The 18,939-nt window shown below is 49.4% G+C and overlaps 3 protein-coding genes across 5 annotated transcripts; 2 read left to right on the top strand and 1 right to left on the bottom strand.

Moving 5' to 3' along the window:
- Neb-cGP (ATP synthase membrane subunit K, mitochondrial) lies at positions 1–589 on the top strand. Its single transcript, XM_017146773.3, has 3 exons — positions 1–138; positions 208–284; positions 359–589. Exons 2-3 carry the CDS (start codon positions 210–212, stop codon positions 428–430), a joined length of 147 nt encoding a protein of 48 aa, XP_017002262.1. The 5' UTR covers positions 1–138; positions 208–209; the 3' UTR covers positions 431–589.
- Positions 590–2,439: 1,850 nt separating this feature from the next.
- nocte (no circadian temperature entrainment) lies at positions 2,440–15,420 on the bottom strand. 3 transcript variants are annotated; one of them, XM_017146768.3, is made up of 6 exons: positions 14,787–15,419; positions 12,674–12,921; positions 12,442–12,607; positions 6,584–12,381; positions 4,931–5,035; positions 2,440–4,863 (listed from the first exon to the last, which is right to left on the bottom strand). In XM_017146768.3, exons 2-6 carry the CDS (start codon positions 12,761–12,763, stop codon positions 4,237–4,239), a joined length of 6,786 nt encoding a protein of 2,261 aa, XP_017002257.2. In that variant the 5' UTR covers positions 12,764–12,921; positions 14,787–15,419; the 3' UTR covers positions 2,440–4,236. The 3 variants fall into 3 exon arrangements, with proteins under 3 accessions (XP_017002257.2, XP_017002258.2, XP_070074327.1); XM_017146769.3 differs by lacking the exon at positions 14,787–15,419 and adding an exon at positions 14,002–14,279; XM_070218226.1 differs by lacking the exons at positions 2,440–4,863; positions 4,931–5,035 and adding an exon at positions 6,111–6,532 and having other exon boundaries at positions 14,787–15,420.
- Positions 15,421–15,634: 214 nt separating this feature from the next.
- LOC108060862 (transcription factor grauzone) lies at positions 15,635–18,938 on the top strand. Its single transcript, XM_017146771.3, has 5 exons — positions 15,635–15,886; positions 15,944–16,367; positions 16,423–16,888; positions 16,953–17,165; positions 18,339–18,938. The coding sequence occupies exons 1-5, from the start codon at positions 15,764–15,766 to the stop codon at positions 18,886–18,888; spliced, it is 1,776 nt and encodes a 591-aa protein (XP_017002260.2). The 5' UTR covers positions 15,635–15,763; the 3' UTR covers positions 18,889–18,938.
- The last annotated feature ends 1 nt before the right edge of the window (position 18,939 follows it).

The following is an 18,939-nucleotide window of genomic DNA, read 5'->3' as shown; positions in this document are numbered from 1 at the left end:
ATCGAGTGTTTGAGATTTTTTAGGGGGAAGGCTGAATTTTCATCTGGCAACACTGTCTAGTCAGTTGTATAACCTTTCGCCGCAAATATTTTTTCTGGCCACTGCAGCAGCTCGAATTCCGTGCAAATAAACCCCAAGGTGAGTAGAACAGGCCCACGGACCACTGGCCCCGGGATCCACTGACCACATATCACATTTAACCCACAGAAATGGCTGGCGAGGGCGAGAAACTGACCGGTCTGTCGAAGATCTTCAATGGCACCACCATGAGCGGCCGTGCTAACGTGAGTAGTGTGCTTTTAATTCTAATTGTAATCCCAATCCTAATCCGGATGTTATGCCATCCCATCCCATCCAGGTGGCCAAGGCCACGTACGCCGTGATGGGCCTGCTGATCGCCTACCAGGTGCTGAAGCCCAAGAAGAAGTAGGGCTCCTGCTCCTCCGCCTCTCATCCGCCGCATCGGAAGTTCTGGATCCGGAAATCCCGGAGGACGCACCGCCGTCGCCGCTGGACTCCGGATCAGTTTATTTTATGTGTAGTGCAAGACCTTGAAGGAATAAATAAGCTGAGAATGTAACACACTGAACCCCGCGGTTGACATTATGTAACGATCCTTGGACTCGCACACGATTTCATGGCACTCATTTGGCGGATCTCTTGAAAATAAGCTCGTTAAGATGTCCCTCCATGGAAAGTCCTTCTCGTAACATCACCAGGTGATGGAGAAAAGTCCATAATGACCAGGGGCACACCTGTTTTTACTTCTTCGTTTGGCATCTCCAAGGGAATACCTATTGAATACTTCAAAATTACCAACACAACCATCATTTGAAAACCCACATGATTTCTGTAGTTCAGTCAGGATGGTCTTTAGGGCATATATACCATATTTACAAATTTAGAGCCAATTGTAAGAAGGAATAATTTCTAGAAGGCAACTTGTACTGTTTTTACTTTTGAAGAAGTATATCAGTTACCATGTTTTTAAAATAATCTAAAATCGTTGAATTTAATTGCTTCCAGCTAAATATCTTTGACTAAACCTGTTAGCATTTTATTTTATCGAGTTCATTAACCTACTTCTATTTGTTTATATGATTTCTCTAGATTTATATCTTCCATATTCTGTGTTTTTAGGCGTAATACCTTCTTATCTTTTTTTAAATATTTCAGAAATTTAATTTTTAAAAAAATCGAACGACTGTATCATATCATACACATAGATGCCATAGGAACGGACAGAGAACTCATAGGAAAATACTTCTTCAGCTTCTATAATGTTTATAATATTCTCCACTAATCTGAGATATAATTTTTTTTAATATTTCAGAATTAAAGGAATTATTTTATAAAAGTCGGACGACTACACTATATTAAATTATTTTTAATTTCTTAAAAATTTGACCGAAATATAAAATAGAACTAGAAAATTTTCTGTAAAGTTTCCATACTTGGAAAAAAGCAACGCCTATATAGAACCATTCCATCTTTCGATCCCATATAAATGTTGTTAATTAGATTCAGACGATCTCTCCAAGCAAAAGGGCAACCTGAAAAGTAAAAAAATATTTACCGCACCGCCAGTTTAGAACCTTTCCTTTTTATCCCACATCAATACAATTGCAATTACAAAGTCGCTGAATGGAATAGGCAGTTAGTTTTACATAGTCTAGGAACACATCTACCAAACTTCGGGTTTGATTTCCTTTTTGGTTTTGGTTTTCTGTTTTTAATATTTTATTTAAAGTTTTATTTCATTTCAAACTTGCTTTAAATTTCCTCTTTTTCGTGGGTTGGGACTTTTTGAGGGGGCGGGGCGGGGGCGGAGCATTCGCTGCCCCGGTTTATCGAAATTTCAGTATTACTAAAAATTAATTTGAATGAATTGAATGTAAAAATGGTTTACATATACTTGTATGCATGTATGCCATATCTTCTCCTCTCCTCCTTTCTTTCCACTCCACCACCTACTCTTCCTCTTCGTTCCGTTTCCTGCCTAACCGTCATTGTCATCGTCATCGTTATCGTTCTCGTAGTCGTTATCCTGCTTATGTTGTTGCTATCCTCGCTTGGTGGAGACGGAAAACCAGATGATGCATTTAAAATATAGGTATAAATTAATGTTTATATCATTTATCAATATGCTATATAATATACCTTTTACATGTATTGTGTGATAGCAAGCTTGCTTTGTTACTTTTACTCATCGTTACTCATTTCATTAATTTGTGTTTGCTTTCTTTTTCTTTTTGTTTTTTTTTTTTATAACTAAACATTGCCTGGCATAGCAAACCGCCCAAATATTTTGGGTTTTTTTTTCGCATGTGGGCGTGGCTGGGGCGTATGTGAGAGAGAGTTTATGTGTGTGTGTGTGTGTGGACTAATTAATATCGCTATATGGTTTCGGTTTTATTTTCGGTTTTTTTCAGAAGCCTAGCGAAAAGTGCCTTGCTTTTGCTTTTCTTATTTTGCATTGTTTAATTATTAATTCTACTACATTTAGTCGCATAGTCCTGCGGGACAGGGCAGGGATTTCGTCGCCCCGGTTGGCTTTATGGGGTTAAGAGATCCCTGCCCGACTCTGCGGGACTTCGATCCGAGTATAATCGTATTAATTACTGTTACTGGGATATATGTGTCGGTTCTTGCTTTTTTTCCTTAAAAATGTTTGCTGGAGTGTTTTTGTTTTTCGCTTGGATTTTGCCTCTATATATATGTATATATATATTATGTTTGCTTGTGTGGTGTCTGTGTGTTGTTTTGTTTTCGTGTAGTATATGCCATACATATCATATCCATGTTAGGTTACAGTTACATAATGAATTACACATTTATATAAATTGTTTAAATTTCATTTTGCCTCCTCACCTCACCTCCCCACCGTTTGCCTTCTACCTTGAGCATGAACGTCCTTTCTCGTGTTTTCCCTTTTTTCAAATTGCAGCAGGACTGGCGGGTTAATGATAATCGATTAACTAATTATCGCCGGCAGCGGCCGAGGTGGCAGCTCTGGCGTTTTCGGCGGCGTTGCCACCCGTGTGCGATTGCGCTGAACACTATTTTCAAATTTTAGTTTGGGTCCGTTTTCGTTTCTCCCTGTGTTTTTTAGTTTAGTTTAGTTAGGATCAGGGTTTAGTTGACTATATTATATATAACAATATAGAGCCCGCCGAGTACAATTTGTGACGCAAGTGTCTATATGTCTTGGTGGATGTTTAAAAGACGACAAGATTTCTAAATGTATTTGTTTTACGTTTGAACTTAAATTTGCGCTTAAACAAACTCTTCTTTTTGTCTCCCTCGTTCATAGCTCTCTCTCTCTGTCCGTCTATGTCTGTCTCTCTCTCTCTCTCTCTCTCTCTCTCTGTCTGTCTGTCTCTCTCTTATTCGCTGTCTACACAGAAAGATTCATATCGATAGATATAGATAGATAGATGGTATATATAATGTATATTGTAGCATAATCATAAATTAGAATTATTAGTTGATTTTTTGTTGGTTGCAAAAAAATTAAACAATATGTATATATAAAGAAATTAAAGCATACGCAGTGCCAAAGGTTCATTTTGTTTTTTGTTTGTTTTGTTTTGTTTTTTTTCTTGTTTTTGTTTTGTTTAAAGGAGAAAAGAATCTACTACAAAAAATCATAAGTATATAAAAGTAATATATTATTATGTAAATTTGTTTGACAAAAAATACACTCTGCTATTTTGTATGTATGTATGTATATGTAAATGTATGCATGTGTGTGTGTGTGTGGTGGTATGTGGTGTGGTGTGGTGTGTTTCTTTTTTAAATATTTCTTCTTGCAATTTAGGTATTCCTTACTCGTTTCCTGTTGAACCTTTCGTCTCCTCACTTTCACTTTTCGATTTGCGATTACTTTCTTCTGATTTCGCTGATTTAGCTGAGTTGCCATTATGCCATTTTTTTTCGGTTGTGACGGGGAATCCCCCAATAGCTCACTTGCCTACTCACATCACATCACATTAACCCGATCTCCTCTTGAAGATTGGATGCTGTTTTGTCTAGGCTGCTTTGCTTGTTTATATTCCACTTTTCTAGTTTAACTCCTTGCTGACTTTCTGACTTTCTCTGATTTTTACGTGTTATGTTCTCGGTTTGGATGGGCTACTCCTCTCCTGCTGATCCTCCTGCTGCTTCTCCTCCTCCGCTATTCTTTTCCATCGCTGTGTTTTCCTTGCGGGGCTCTTCTGGGTGACCACCTGGCGCTCAGTTCGCATGCCACTCACCCCGGTTGCCCGCTCCGCCGGCTCCGGAGGCATTATTCGCATAGTAGGGCTTTCCCGGACCCGAGCCCGCCGCTCCGCCCGCTCCTCCGCCGCCGCCCGCTCCGCCTGGACCTGGATTTCCTCCATTATTGCCGCCGGGCGGACCAACAGGTGTGTTGCTGCCACCGCCGCCGGCACTTCCGGCCACGCCCCCGCCGCCTCCGGTCACCTGGCGCATATTCTGGGCCCGCTGAGCTGCCGCCGCCACTGCTGCCGCCTGTTCCCTCTGCTGTTGCTGCTGCTGTTGCTGTTGTTGCTGCTGCTGTTGCTGCGGATGCTGCGGGTAATTGTTGGGTCGCTGAATGGGCGTGGGATAGCGTCCCTGGCCGCCGCCTCCGCTTTGGCCCACGCTGCCGACGCCGTTGCCACCGCCATTGCCGCCCACCTGGGAGCCACCGCCTCCGCCGCCGTTGCCGCTGCCCACGCTGCCCACAGCACCGCTGCCACGGCCGCCCAGGGCGTTCATGTTCGGCCCGTTGCCGCCGCCGCCGCCCTGTCGCTGTTGCTGCTGCTGCTGTTGCTGCTGAGATTGCTGCTGCTGCTGCAGCACCTGGTTCTGCAGGTCCCACTGGAAGGGTAGGATATATAGATTAGAATGATTCGATTAAGGGCTAAGAGAAGAGTGGAACACTTACCGCTCCGTAGTTCTTGTGGTGCGGGGGACTGGGCTGCGACTGCACCTGCTTGGCCAAACCGAGACTCATGTCAGCGCTCAAAGGACTCTTCAGCTGACGTCCCATCTGCGGAAGAAAACGGAGAAATATGATTAGCCAAATTAAGCTCAAAATCTAAATTCACAAATTTAAAAATAAAAATGTATCTAATTCGACACCTCAGACGAGCTGAAGGCCTTTGCTGCAAGAGCTCTTAATCTTAGTTAGCTTATAGTTTTAACTTTAATTTTGCTTTATATAAATAAATAAATTGATTAGCCAAAGAAAAAGATATAAACGGCTGTAATAAATTATGCATTTTTAAGTATAATATTACACCTTTTAAACATTAGTTTAAAACCTCGGAACCTTTTTAAATATTGTCATTAAAAATTATTGTTCAAATATTGTCATTTAAAAATATTCAATATTTAGAATATCTTTATCTTTTAGTACAAACTTCAATCGAAAAGCCTACGAAATTAAAATCTCTAAAAAACATTCTGAACACGAAATTCTCCGGCTGTAATTTTTGTATAGAAATTTTTGTTTAGTTGCCTTTTTTGATTGAAGTAATGTAAAGTCCAAACCTCCTGTTCTTTGTGTTAACAAAAATGAACATCGCATTTTGGAAAACCTTTTGGGCTTCCAAACAATTTACTTTTGTCCTTTTACTATTCTCTGATTAATTACAAACCAGTATTTCAAAAAATCACTGTGATAAAACTATAATGGTTTCAAGAAATAAACTATCCCATAATACAAATTTCTATAATAGATATAGAAAACAGACGCGTTAACTTCTTTGCCTATAAAGTTTTGAAGAACCTTTAGGATTATTAAAAAAAACATCTCAATGTGAGTTTTTCATGTAGTAAATATATTAAGGGCCGTTTTCTCGTCCATTTGTTAAATTTAAAGTAGGGTTAAAACCTTGAAATCGTATGGGAAATCAGAATTTTAACCCCACTTTAAATTTAACAGGCGGACGAAAAAACGGCCCTAAATCATTACTAAGTATTGAAAAAATAATACATCACTATTATTTAGGGATTTACTTGGGAATGTTAGTTACTTTTTATATAGTTTCGTGCAATGAAAGCTTTCAATTCAATATCTACCTCCGACTCTTCATAATCCACATTAATCTCAGACCCTTGCATAATTTGAAATATGAAAACAACTTGATACTAATGTATCAATCGTTTATTGAGTATTTATTTTCCACATGGTTCAAGCACAATTGGTCTTGCTCAAAATCAATAGAACCATAATGAAAAATTCGAAAGCGACCATTACAAAAGTGAAACATATTGGGGATAACACAAAGGTAAATACATCGTATACAATTCTAGTTTTTTCTGCAAATCTCTGGCTCCGAATCTTGCTTAATCTTGATTCCATGTGTATTTTAACTGGGGTCTTGAATTGCTTCGCTCGAAAAACAACTAGAAACGAAAATATTGCAATGGCTTTCTGTTCTGCACTGCGAACAAATGATTAAAAATCGGGAATAAATCTCTCTGGCTCCGAATCTTGCTCAAACTTTCATGGTCTTGAATTGTTTGTCTTGCTTACAAAGAACTGGGAAGACGACAATATAATATATGGTTATAATATAATATAATCGCTTACCGAATCCTGCATGTGCGCCTGCGCCTGGCTGCCCTTCAGATAGGCCGCTCCGGGCGTCGGTCCGCCGCGGTACTGATTAATGCTCGCTGCCGTGAGCAGCTGCGAGTTCATAAACTGCGTATTAAAGGTGCCCATTGTGTGCTGCGACTGCGGCGGTCCCGGCGGTCCATTTGATCCGGGCGGTCCGCCCTGATGGCCGCCATACAGGCCATAGCTCTGCGCCCCGCCATTTCCCTGCGGCGGCGGCGGCGGTCCGCCATAGAACTGCGGTCCGCTCGGTCCGCCGGGCGCCGAATTCGAGTAGTAGCTGTTCGACTGCAGCTGATGGGCTCCGGGCGGCGGACCGCCCTGCCCCGGATGCTGTGGCGGCGGTGGGCCCGCATAAAGATTCATGTACTGCTGGGTGGTGGCATAGGGACCGGGACCGGGTCCTCCTGGTCCACCTGGACCTCCTCCTCCACTACCCGCCGACTTGGAGCCTATGGCCCCGATTTGCTGCTGGCTGGGCGGCGGCTTGGCCGCTCCCGAGGACATCATGGAGTTGCTGCTGGACGAGATGATGGCCACGGCGGCGTGGTTGCTCGCCTGGCTCAACTGCTGCGAGCTGGGCTGCCCGAAGGGCCCGGGACCGGGACCCGGACCGCCGCCCAGGCGAAACTGCGAGGAGAGATTGGAGTACATGTCCGGTGTGGGCGTGGCGTAGGCATTTACGTTCACGTTGAAGGGACCGCCGCCCGCGGCTGCCGCTGCCGCCGCCGCCGCTGCTGCCGCATAATGATTCGGGAAGCTGTGGGCGGCCGCCGCTGCCGCCGAGTAGGCGGGCGAACGGCTCGAATGATCGAGCGAATGGAATGGAGCGTACAGATTGCCGCCCTGCGACGGCGGCGGGGGCATCTGCGACGAGTTGAACACCACCGCCGGCGGGCTGGGGATCGTGGGAATGCCGCCCACTCCGAACTGTGGTGAGGCCTGGTAGAAAGAGGGCTGTTGGTGGGGTTGCTGTTGCTGGTGCGCCTGCTGTTGCTGTTGCGAGTGTTGCTGCTGCTGCTGCTGCTGCTGACTGGGCGGCGGAGACATGCCCAAATGCTGCTGTTGCTGCAGCTGCTTCGTTTTCTGATGCGCCTGCTGTTGCTGCTGCTGCTGCTGGGGACTGGGGTAGTCCTCCTGCTGGAACTGCTGCTCCAACGAACCCGCGTCGAACGGCGATCCATGTCCGTAGCCATGGCCATGATTACCGGGCACCGGTCCCGGCGAGGAGAGTGCGTGGTGCTGCTGGTGATGCTGCGCCTGCTGCTGCTGGTGGTGCTGCGCCTGCGCTGCCGCCACCGCTGCCGCCGCCTGCTGCTGCTGCTGCTGCTGGTGGTGGTGGCTCTGCTGCATGTGCACCGCCGACACCGCGTAGTGGGGCATCTGCTGGTGCTGCTGCTGGTGCTGCGAGGCGGCCACGGCGGCCACAAAGGAGGCGGCACTCATGTGGCCACTGCCATCGTCGCCCGCCTGCTGCTGCTGACCCACAACCTGCTGTTGTTGCTGTTGCTGTTGTTGCTGCTGCTGTTGCTGCTGCTGTTGCGGCTGCTGCACCTGCGACTGCTGCTGCTGTTGCTGCTGCTGCTCCGACATGGGCGTGGCCGACTCCCAGACCTTCTTCACGCTGGCTATCTTCATGTTGAGATCCGCCGTCGAATTGTTTTGCTGCTGCTGTTGCTGTTGCGAGTGTTGCTGCTGCTGTTGCTGCTGTTGGCTGGCCGTCTTCTCAATCGAATCCACCACTTTCAAAGGAGCAGTGGGATCATCGCCAAAGGTGAAGCCCAGTTTCATTTCCTGCGGATCCTCACCTGCTCCCGTCGCCGTCGCCTTGCCCCCGAAACTCATCTGGGAGAGGGCACTCGACAGGCTGTCCACGGTGGTCAGGGTGGCGCTGGGCTTGGGAACCACGGCAGCGGCCGCCGCCTGCTGCTTGTACGTGGAGTTCTCGAAGATGATCGTGTTGACGGGTGCACCGGCGTCTAGCAGGAGATTGGTGGAGGGTCCAGAGCCCACGGCGCCCAGCGAGGTCTTCTCCCCGATGGCGGGCAGCTTCTTTTCACCACCTACAGCGGCACAAGAGGATCCTTCACCCGCCTTCTTCTTCTCCGCCGCCGATCCAGGCGATGTGGAGCCCACTGGCGAGAGACCAGGTGGCAGGCGACCCGCTGCCTCCTTCTGCAACTCATCTGCTGCCGGTGCCAGCGGGGCAGTCTTGTCCTTCGTCTCCTCGCCGCTCAGCGCCGGCTGAGAATCCTTGTTGTTGTCATCCTTGCTGCTGCCGCTGGGTTTGTGCAGTCCAGCGCTGAGTGCCAGCTGGTTCTGCTTGGTCTTGTCCAGGTCCGCCTCCGATTCGGAGGTGCGCTGCTTGCCGTACTCCTCGTAGCCGAGGCGACCATAACTGCGACCTGATCCGGAGCCGGAGCCACCGGTGCCCACGGGTTGGCGACGATAGTTGGAAGAGGATCCTCCTGCGCCACCTCCTCCTCCGCTGGAGAGGCCACCGCGTCCTCGTCGCGAAGGTTCGCCGCGTGGCGAGAAGCCCGCCTTGTTTACCGCAGCTTGACCACCGGAATTGGCTGCAGTTTCCTTGGGACTGCGACGCGCTGCTCCTGCTGCTCCTCCTCCGCCGCCTCCACTGCTGTAGCAATCCTCATCGACGTCTTCAGAGTGCTCTGATTGCTCTCCACCGCTGCCGTAGTAGCGTCTTCCTCCGCCGCCGCTTCCACGATTGCTTCCCCAGTCGCTGGAGCTTCGCTGTCCTCGGTAACTACTTCCCGATCCTACAGCCGATCCTCCACTGTAGCTGCGACCTCCTCCCCGTCCACCGCAGGCTGCTCCGCTCCTGGGACTCGGTCGCTTATTACCGGACTTGTCCTCCTCTAGCTTACCAGCTGCCTTTGATTTATCCTCTGATGATTCTAAGCCCGACTTATCATCCGTTTGCCTTTCCTCAACCGACTTTTCAATCTCCACGCTGCGTCGCAGAATCTGCGTGGGCATGGGGGGCTCTGCCGCCGTCTTTTGCTGCTGCGGCGAGGCGGGCAGCTGCTTCTGCGGCATCGAGGACTCCTCGCTGAGACTGGGCTGGCGCGTCGGCCGCTGGAGGATCTTTATCTGCACCGCCGAGTCGTGGCTGTGGCTCGAGGAGAAGCTCTCCTCGCGGTGCCGGTGGTGCACCTTCTGCTCGGCATCCGTTTGCTCGGCCCACGAGGAGCAGGAGCCACTGCCGCCCAGCACATCATCTCCAGCCGACGAGACGCTCGTCTTGCGGTGCGAATTCTCCGATATGCTGCGCGGCAGCGCCTGCGCCTGTCGGTAGTCCTGCTGTCCGCGGGTGAAGCGCTGCTGCTGCTGCTGCTGCTCCAGTTCCTGCTGCTCCTCGCGAGCACTGCTGCTGTCGTGCCGGTTGCGTCCATATCCTCCACTTCCTCCCACGCTGGCACCTCTTTGCGTTCCATAGCCGCCGGAAATGCTGCGACCTGCGTTCGCCTGGGCTCCTCCTCCTCCACTGGCGCCGGATCCTCCGCTCACCCCACCCTTTTGCAGGTAACGCGAGTTGCTATCGAAGGCGCTGCTCGCCGAAGCGCTCTTCTCCAAACGCGGCAGCTGCTGCTGTTGCTGCTGCTGCTGTCGCTGGAAGCGGGGCGGCAGATTCGATTGGAAATGGGTGAGGAAGGTCTTCTGACCGTAGTCGCCGCCTGCGGATGAGGATGAAGATACAGCTCCTCCCGCTGGAGCCACGTTGCTGCTTAGACTGGAGATGCTTCCCCTTGGTCTGCGGTGCAGTCCGCCGCCCTCATCTTCGCTCACATTGCCCAGTGGTGCGGAGGAAGGGGGTGGTGGTACTTCATTGGATGCCAGCGATGCAGATGCCGATCCTTCGCCCGCCAAAGCAGCTGCCGCCGCCTTCTTGCTGTTCATCTTCATCTCGAGTTCCTGCAGCTTCTTGGCCGCCGCCTGCTTGCGTTCCATCTCGCGACGCTCCTCCTCCTCCTTGCGCTGCTTCACGCGCTCATAAACGCTGGCATCCAGGGCAATTCCGCCGGCCACCGGCGCTCCCACATTGCCAGAGCTGCCACGATGACCGTTCTGCTGGCGAATCTCTTGATTCTGCTGCTGCTGCTCCTGCTGATTAACTTCCGCTGGCTGCTCAGTGCTCTCCTTGCCGCGCTGCCAACTGCTGGACAGCTTGCGCTGATCGTTCGATCCCTGCTGCTGCTTGGCCTGCCCCTGCTGGTGCTCCTCCGGCGTGGACTCGTCGTCCGAGAATGTTAGCTTCTTCGTATAGTCAATGTCGTCCTGCTTGGTCCAGCTATCGTCCTTGGCGATGGCGTTCAGGCGCTCTAAATCCTCCTCGCGGATGATGGGACGCTGCATTTGGGCCACCTCCGGCTCCACCACATAGTCCTTATCCTTGCGACCGCCTCCGCCGCCGTTGGCCTGCTGCTGCTGCTGCTGCTGGGATTGCGACGGAGTGGGCGATCCTCCCAGGCCCAGTCCGGATTGCGGTGGCGACGAGGAGGCCGCTGGTCGTTTGGGAAGGACAGTGGCCGTGCGAAAGCCGCTGCCCACCACCGCTGGCGAGGCGGAACGAGCTCCCAGGATGCCATTCTGATAGGGAGCGCTGGGTAGAGTCGACGAATCCAGGGAACCGCCGGCCAGAATGCTCGCAGCCGTCGCTCCAGAGGCTCCGGAGGGCAACGGAGCACCGCTGCGCATGAACGAGGGCATCAGTGAGAGAATGGGCAGGGGCACAGCTCCGCCCGAACCTCCACCTCCACCTCCGGCGCCGCCTCCATTTCCTCCTCCGCCCATCTGATGGTGGCCCGGGCCCTGTAGGTTGATTCCCTGGTCCGCTGCCGCCGCCGCCGCCGCCACCTTGGCCGCCTTCTCCTGCTGATGCAGCCAGGCGGCCGTGTCGTTCTGCGGACGAAGGCTGAGCTCGCCAAGCTCTGCGGAGCCACCGCCGCCGACGTCGTCGCTGCCATCTCTGTAGTCGCGATGCGAGTGGTGTCCATACTGCCTTCCGTGGCCATGGTGGTAGTCGCGATGGTGCTGCTGGTGGTGCTGTTGATGCTGCTGGTGATGCTGCTGCTGCTGCTGATGCTGGTGGTGATTGGTCTGGCTCTGATAATGGCCCTTGCCCGCTCCACCGCCGCTTCCCAGACCAGTTCCCGATCCACCGCCGCCTGCGCCGCTGCCAACTGTGCCGTCCAGCGTGGGAAACTCGTACTGGAACTGCGGACTCTGGTAGTGGGGCACAACCTGCTGCTGCTGCTGCTGGCGGCCAAAGTGCTGACCGCCGCCTGAGCCGCGTTCGTGTCCTGTGGTGATGGCAGACCATGTCTTGGGCGAGTTGATCGAGTGTCCGCCTGTTGCGGAACCTGATCCGCCTCCTGATCCTCCTAATCCTGACGAACCGCCGCTGGATCCACCTGCTCCTCCTCCGCCGGAGGAGCTGCCCACGGAGTTGTTGATTAATTTATAGTTTTTATTATTGTTGCTGCTGCCGCTGCCGCCGCTGCTGCTGCTGTTGTTGCTGTTGCTGTTGATGAACTTTCCGGCAATGTTGTTGTTGTGCTGGCTGTGAGCCTGCTGCTGGCTATGATGGCCTCCAGCAGATGACGAGGCAGCTCCTGCTCCTCCTCCTCCCGCTCCGCCTCCCGCTCCCGAACTTCCGCTGTGGGCAGTGGTGTTGTTGTGGCTAGTGTTGGTTCCCGCCGCTCCTTGTCCCGCTGCTCCGCCTGCGCCCGCTCCTCCAGATGTGGCTCCTTTTTAATCGAGAGATTTTATTAGTTAATTATAAGATGTAAGATTTAGAAACTACCCACCTTCGACTGAGACTAGGAGATTGTTGTTGCTGCTGGTATGGGTCTCGGCCTTCAGGGATGGCAGATTGGCTGGTGGTCGCCTAGCGGACGGCACTTTGCCCAAGATTTGCATTCCATGTTTACGTGGCACTTGATTCTTTTGTGCAGATGGTTCACTCGACTCGCCCTGGACGCAAAAATGAAGATCTTAGTTAGCTATCTAATTTCTAGATGGAGTTATAGTTCTACTTACGCGGCTATTCTTGTACATGCGATTTATATCCAACGCTGTGAATTTGGGCTTGGCATTTCGCTCTCCCCTACTTCCCCCCAGTGTACTCATGCTGCCAATAGATCCTCATTAGCGTTAGCTTCCTTCACGCCGCCGCCGCGCTCCTCTTCTTCCCGCTGCGCTGGAGGATGGGCTAGGATGTGGCTGTTGCTCGGGGTGAGAACGAGGATTACAAGCTGGGATCGCCTTGTTTCAGTTTTTCTGGTGGGCTGCAAGAGGAAGAAAAAGATAGAAATCAGTTGGGATTATTAGGATAATTTTTTTTACTGGTACTGGGTTTTGTTTTGGATGCGCCTGTCTCTAATAACTCCTCTATTTAACCACCCCCGACCGATCTGCACCAGTAATGCGACCAGGGGTGGCTATAAAAATGAATTAAATTGGGATTTGAAAAAATTCTGTTTAAAAAAAATTTTTTATTTGAAAAAATAGGTTATAAATTTCATATTTTGTCAAAAATACTGCAAAATATACAACATAAATACATTTCTCACTACGTTTTTAAATCAATCTATCAAGTAATTCATCCTTAAATTGTTAAGAACAAAAAAGAACGCTTTATAATCAATTGGGATTTTGTTGATATTGCGTTCATTACGAAAAACGTTTGGGGGGATAGTTATCCCCCAGTGACCCCCCCTCGATCCGCCCCTGAGTGCAGGCAATGTTTGGTGCGAGCAGGACAGCCAGTGGCTCGCGGCACACGCAACTGAGAGGCTGCCCTAGGTGGGCGGCAGTTGGAGCGAGATGGCTAGACGGTGCTGCCCACACATACAACAGAGCAGCGGCAGAAGCGGCAACGCATTGAAAGAATTTTTTGCGGTGGCGTCTTGTAATAATTGTCGGGAGGGGGCGTGGAGGGGCGGACGAACAATGGCTGACAACTGCAGCAGCAGCAGCACTAGCAGCAACAACAACAAAAACAGAAACGGGGACAGTAATCCTGCCAACAACAATAAAACCATACCCGGTGCAGGGCATTTAAAATGCAAGCAATTTGACTGATGCAAGAGTGGGAATACAAGACAATCTAAACGCTTGGCAACAATTCTTTTTCTCCTTTTTGTTGTAAAAACAACCATTAACAAGCACAACGCACACTGGTACACACACATATATATGGGCACGGAGAGCGAGAGGCTTTGATAGTTATTATTTAATCGACGAATGCAATTTTCTTTTCTGTCTTGCAGCCAAGTCCTTTTATTTATGTTTGCATGTGTACGTCTGTATGTATATGCACATTGGCTGGCAAAAGCAAACAAAGAGAAGAGAAAAGTGAAATATACCGTTTAAACACCACACACGCACACAGCGACACACTCGGGGAGTTTCGTTTCGTTTGTTAGGCAGCGATGATAAACTGAATGGAAAACGCTCAAATTTGTTTACTTCGAATGTTTCGCGGTTTGCTGGCACACTCGGCCGCCTGTCTAATGGATATTCGACTGCGGTTGAACGTTTTATTTCGCATAAATTGCCAACTTTTGATTCTGCTTTCCACCGTCCAACGTAAAGTTTGCCGCTGCTTCTTCTTCGTCGTGTTCTTCCTCTTCCACTTCGCACTTTTCGCGTGTGTGTGTGAGTGTGTATTGCGTGCGTGTGAGTGGTGTGGCGTTGCCACCTGGGCGTGCGAATCTAGCCAGACCAGAAATAACGCAGGGGTGGCAGGCCAGAAAACACCTGGCAATTATTAAACAATTAGCGAGGGCTCGCTCTGCTTGTTGTTTGCCGATCAAACAAAAATTGACAGAAACTACAGCTATGGGCGATGCAAATGAAAACGGAAAACGCAAACCTGCCGCCGACAAATGCAACGCTGTTTGCCGGAGAGAGCGGGACGACAGGACGAGCTGGGCTCCGCTCGCTCCCCCTCGCACCCAGCTCATTTTTGGCAAAGCTAGCGAAAGTATTTTCCCTGGAGAGCAGATTTCCAGGGAAAAGCGTCGATAAACTGAAGCGGGCCAGGCCCTGTGGAATTAAACGGAATTCGCAATCGCTGCTGGCCAAAATCCCGATTCCGGCCCGAGATTCGGCCAGAGCGAGAGCGAGCATGGGAGAACATAGAGCTTACCCTTTCGCACGCAGAGCACACACCGCAAACACAGTTCGTTGCTCCTTGGGCTTCTTTCTTCTCGCCTTCGCTTATTTTTTTTTTTTGCACTCTTTCTGGCGCTTACTCAGCGCCGCTGGCCGAAACACGGAACGAAAACAAAAAGAGAGCGTTGTTGTTGTCGCTAGTGGGCGGCTGGCAGTCGTCTTTGTTCGCCAGAATCTTCGATTTGCTTGAATTTCGATTTGGTTGCGATTTTCGCTATGTTGCGCTGGCTTGTCGGCGCTCTCGCTCGCACTCGCTGGCACTCGCAACGCAACTCTCACCGCTCTCCCTCTCCGCTCACTCGCGCCGTCTCTCTCGCGCGCTGTCGCTTTTCGCAAGTGTAGATGGAAAATGGTATCGGGTGAGATGAGGGCCCCCAAGTGCTCCGCTCGGTTCCGATTCTGAAACCCGTTTGAATCACTTTTCCCACGGATTTTCGCTGCAGCTACGCACACACGCACACGCGCCAACTGGGCTGATTGGCAATTGGGTTTTGATTACTTGCGTTGCGTTCTTTTCACGTAATACGTAATTGTCCATTAGTTTTAAATCGTATGTATTATTTTTTTGCCATTTTGCGGCGACCGTTGCCAGATGTGAGTGAGAGCCGCGGTGTTGCCAGATTGCGCGCAGGCGCCTATCGTTATCGATAGGTGTGGCCGCTGGCCGAGATCGAAATGTTGAATGTTTATTTAAATAAAATTCCTATTATACCTAATTAATAAGTAGCTAAAATAGCAGCTTTAGTTGAAATTGATTTTCATGAATAAATTGCAGTTCTGGGGACAGGGGAATACCCTAGATGCTGGCGTTGCCACCCCTTGGAATCCCACCACACCTGACGGGGAGTTTTGCCATCCCTAATTGAAATGTTGTTGTTTACAGCGCAGCAGCAACGAAAATTTGTTTAAACATATTATTTAGCCAGTTTGCGCAGTGATTTCCCAGGCATAATGATTTGTCGACTGTGCCTGCGGTGCCTCAGTCCCGGTAGCGCCGTCTTCCTCTTCGAGACGGACGATACGCTGGCGGAGACGCGGCTGGTGAAGATGATCGCCAAGTTTCTGCAGCTGGAGGTGAGTGGAGGAGCTGCATTGGTCAGGAGATAGTAACCTTCCAGGATTCCCACACAGATCCTGCCCGACGACGGCATCTCGACCAGCGTCTGCACCGACTGCTGCGAGCATCTGGAGGACTTCAACGGCTTCTGGCAGCTGGTGGAGCAGAAGCAGTGCTCGCTGAAGAAGGAGTTCCTCACTGTGGACGTCGATTGCGTGGCGATGAAGTGGACGGGCGGCGTCGACGTGGACGTCAACATCGATGAGCTGCCGCTGGCGGCGGGCGACATGGACGAGAAACCGCTGGACCTGCACAATCTCAGCCTACTGGGCAGCGTCCTAGACGTGAATGTGGACAGTGTGGAGGTGAGGGAGCCGGGCCAGGTGAAGGAGCAGCTGCCCTGCGGCTCCGAGGAGGAGGAGCAGGACAAGAAGCCCCGCCTGCTGGCCAGTGATAGCGAGCCGGAGGCGATGCAGCCAGAAGAAGATTCCTCGGATGGTGGTTATTCTCTTCTTTCTTGTTTATGGTTACCTGTAACTAATTTCCTTCACAGATGAGCCCCTGGTGCGGCTGCAGACCAAGATGCGGCCCAAGCCGCCCAAGCGCAAGGCCAAGGTGCGCACGAACAAGGCGGAGAGCGCACATTCCCTGCACCGCGAACTGGAGGATCTGCTGGACGACGGCAGCAAGCGGCGAAGGAGAAGGGCGACTGGAGGAACAGCGGAGCAGCGTGCGCCCACCGAGGTGCAGGAGTCCGAACTGCAGGCCGTGCTCGAGCGCAAACCGAAGGGCTGCTCCCGCGCCCAGCTGGCCAAAAGCTACGAGGAGGCCATCGCCAGCTACATGAGCGCCAGCTGCGATCTGTGCGAGTTTAGTGCTCCCTACCTCTCCGAGCTGAAGACGCACTTCCTGGAGGCGCATCAGCGAGAGTTTTACATCAAGTGCTGCGGCAAGATCTTCACGCGAGCCTCCAAACTTATGGATCACATCCGCAAGCATGTCAATCCCAATCTATTTACGTGAGTTCTTTAAAGATTTATATATATGGATTTGATTTCTGTAGCAGCTTGTTATCCCCTTTAGCTGCTCCATTTGCCAGAAGTCGCTCAACTCGCAGGACTATTTGGCCACCCACATTGAGACGGTGCACAACAAGGTCGCTCAGATCGACAAGGTGCTCAAGTTCCCCTGCCCCAAGTGCGAGCGCACCTTCAGCAGCGAGCGCCGGTTGGCCAATCACCTGGCCAAGCACGACACCGACCAGTTGGAGCACACCTGCGAGATCTGCTGCAAGAGGTGAGGATTAAAAAGAGAGATCTACTGTAACTTCAAATAATTCGATTATTTACTTATTTATATAAAGCAAACTTAAAGTTAAAACTATAAGCTAACTAAGATTAAGAGCTTTAGCAGCTAATCCGATTAATTGATTGAGAATAGTGGAACTATCATGATTATCAGTACTTTATAGGAAAAAACTAAACACTCTTAGGTCTCACAAAAATTATAGCTTGCTTTTTTATTTTTAAATATTATATTATTAATTATCCAGATGTGATTGATTAAGAATAGTGAAACTATCATGATTATCAATACTGTATAGGAAAAAACTGAACAAACTTAGATCTCTCAAAAATTATAGTTTGGATTTATATTTTTAAATATTATATTATAAAACTATTATTATTAATTATTCAGATGTGATTGATTAAGAATAGTGGAAATATTATGATTATGTATAGGAAAAAACTAAACACTCTTAGGTCTCAAAAAATAATAGCTTGCTTTTATATTATTAAGTTATTTGTACCAAGTTCATTTCATGTAGATACAAAGTTCTGAATGGTTTTCTATATGTGCTTATAAAATGCATTTAAAAATCGCACATAAATGAGTGAGATAGCTGTATAATTTCCCCTTGCTTATAAAAGATTCATAATCTTTAGAGATAAGGAAATTGGCAAGCTATATTTGAAATAATTTGGATCAGCCATGTAATGCATCTGTCTGTCCCCCAATAAATTTAATAGCTATCCGAAACAGTTTTACAATGTATCGAAAATACTTCAGTTTTCTTGTATGCATGGAAAATTTAAATTAGGCTTTATACTCTGAGTTCCCATACATTTTCAAGGCTTAAATTCTACTTTATTTAACTATTTTTATTATAATAGCGCCTCAAGAATTCGCGGCTAGGCATCAAACTAAAGTATCGTAGGCCCGTTTTATTGTAATCGGGTTTATAATACAAATAGTTAAATAAATGACTAACCCTATTATAATAAACCCTATAAACCGTATTATAATAAAAATAGTTAATTAAAATATTGGGTTATATTATAAATCTATCATAATTAAAATAGTTAAATAAATTATTAGGTAATATCGCCTGAAGAATTCGCTTCCTTTATTCCTTACAAGTTCCATTTTGTATTACCTTATTCTAATTAATCTCCTCTTTTCCCTCAGCTTTGCCAACATCCACAGGCTGCGACGCCACATCCAATCCATCCACGAGGACCTGCACCGCCACGTCTGCGACATCTGCGGCAAGAAGTTCAAGTTCAAGCCCTCCTTCGATCGCCACCTGCTGGAGCACCAGGGCGTGGTGGCGCCGGCCGTCGAGTGCCCGGTGTGCGGCGTCTGGCTGAAGAACGAGCACAGTTTGCGGCTGCACCGCTTCACGCACGACAGCACGGACACCGTGTGCCCGCACTGCGGCAAGACCTGCACCTCGCGCACAGCTCTTCGCGGTCATGTGAAGTACGCCCACAAGCTGACCACCAATCTGCAGTGCACCTTCTGCGAGAAGACCTTCAAGCAGCAGCGCAACCTGGACGAGCACATGGCCATACACACGGGCCTGCAGCTGTACAACTGTCCGCATTGCCCGAAGGAATGCCGCTCGCGTTCTAATATGTACGTGCACATCAAGCAGCGGCACGCGGACGAGTGGCTAAGGGCCAAAATGGCCCGTTCGCACAATCCCCAGTTCAAGCCGGGATCCGGCGACGTTTAAACCTGATCCTGCACAAATATGTTTAACCATTACACGTATAATTAACTAAAT

The sequence above is a fragment of the Drosophila takahashii genome, chromosome X (genome assembly GCF_030179915.1).
Source record: "Drosophila takahashii strain IR98-3 E-12201 chromosome X, DtakHiC1v2, whole genome shotgun sequence".
Lineage (NCBI taxonomy): Eukaryota > Metazoa > Arthropoda > Insecta > Diptera > Drosophilidae > Drosophila > Drosophila takahashii.
The sequence above is the reverse complement of the archived record's forward strand: the minus strand, read 5'-3'. Positions and strand labels throughout refer to the sequence as shown.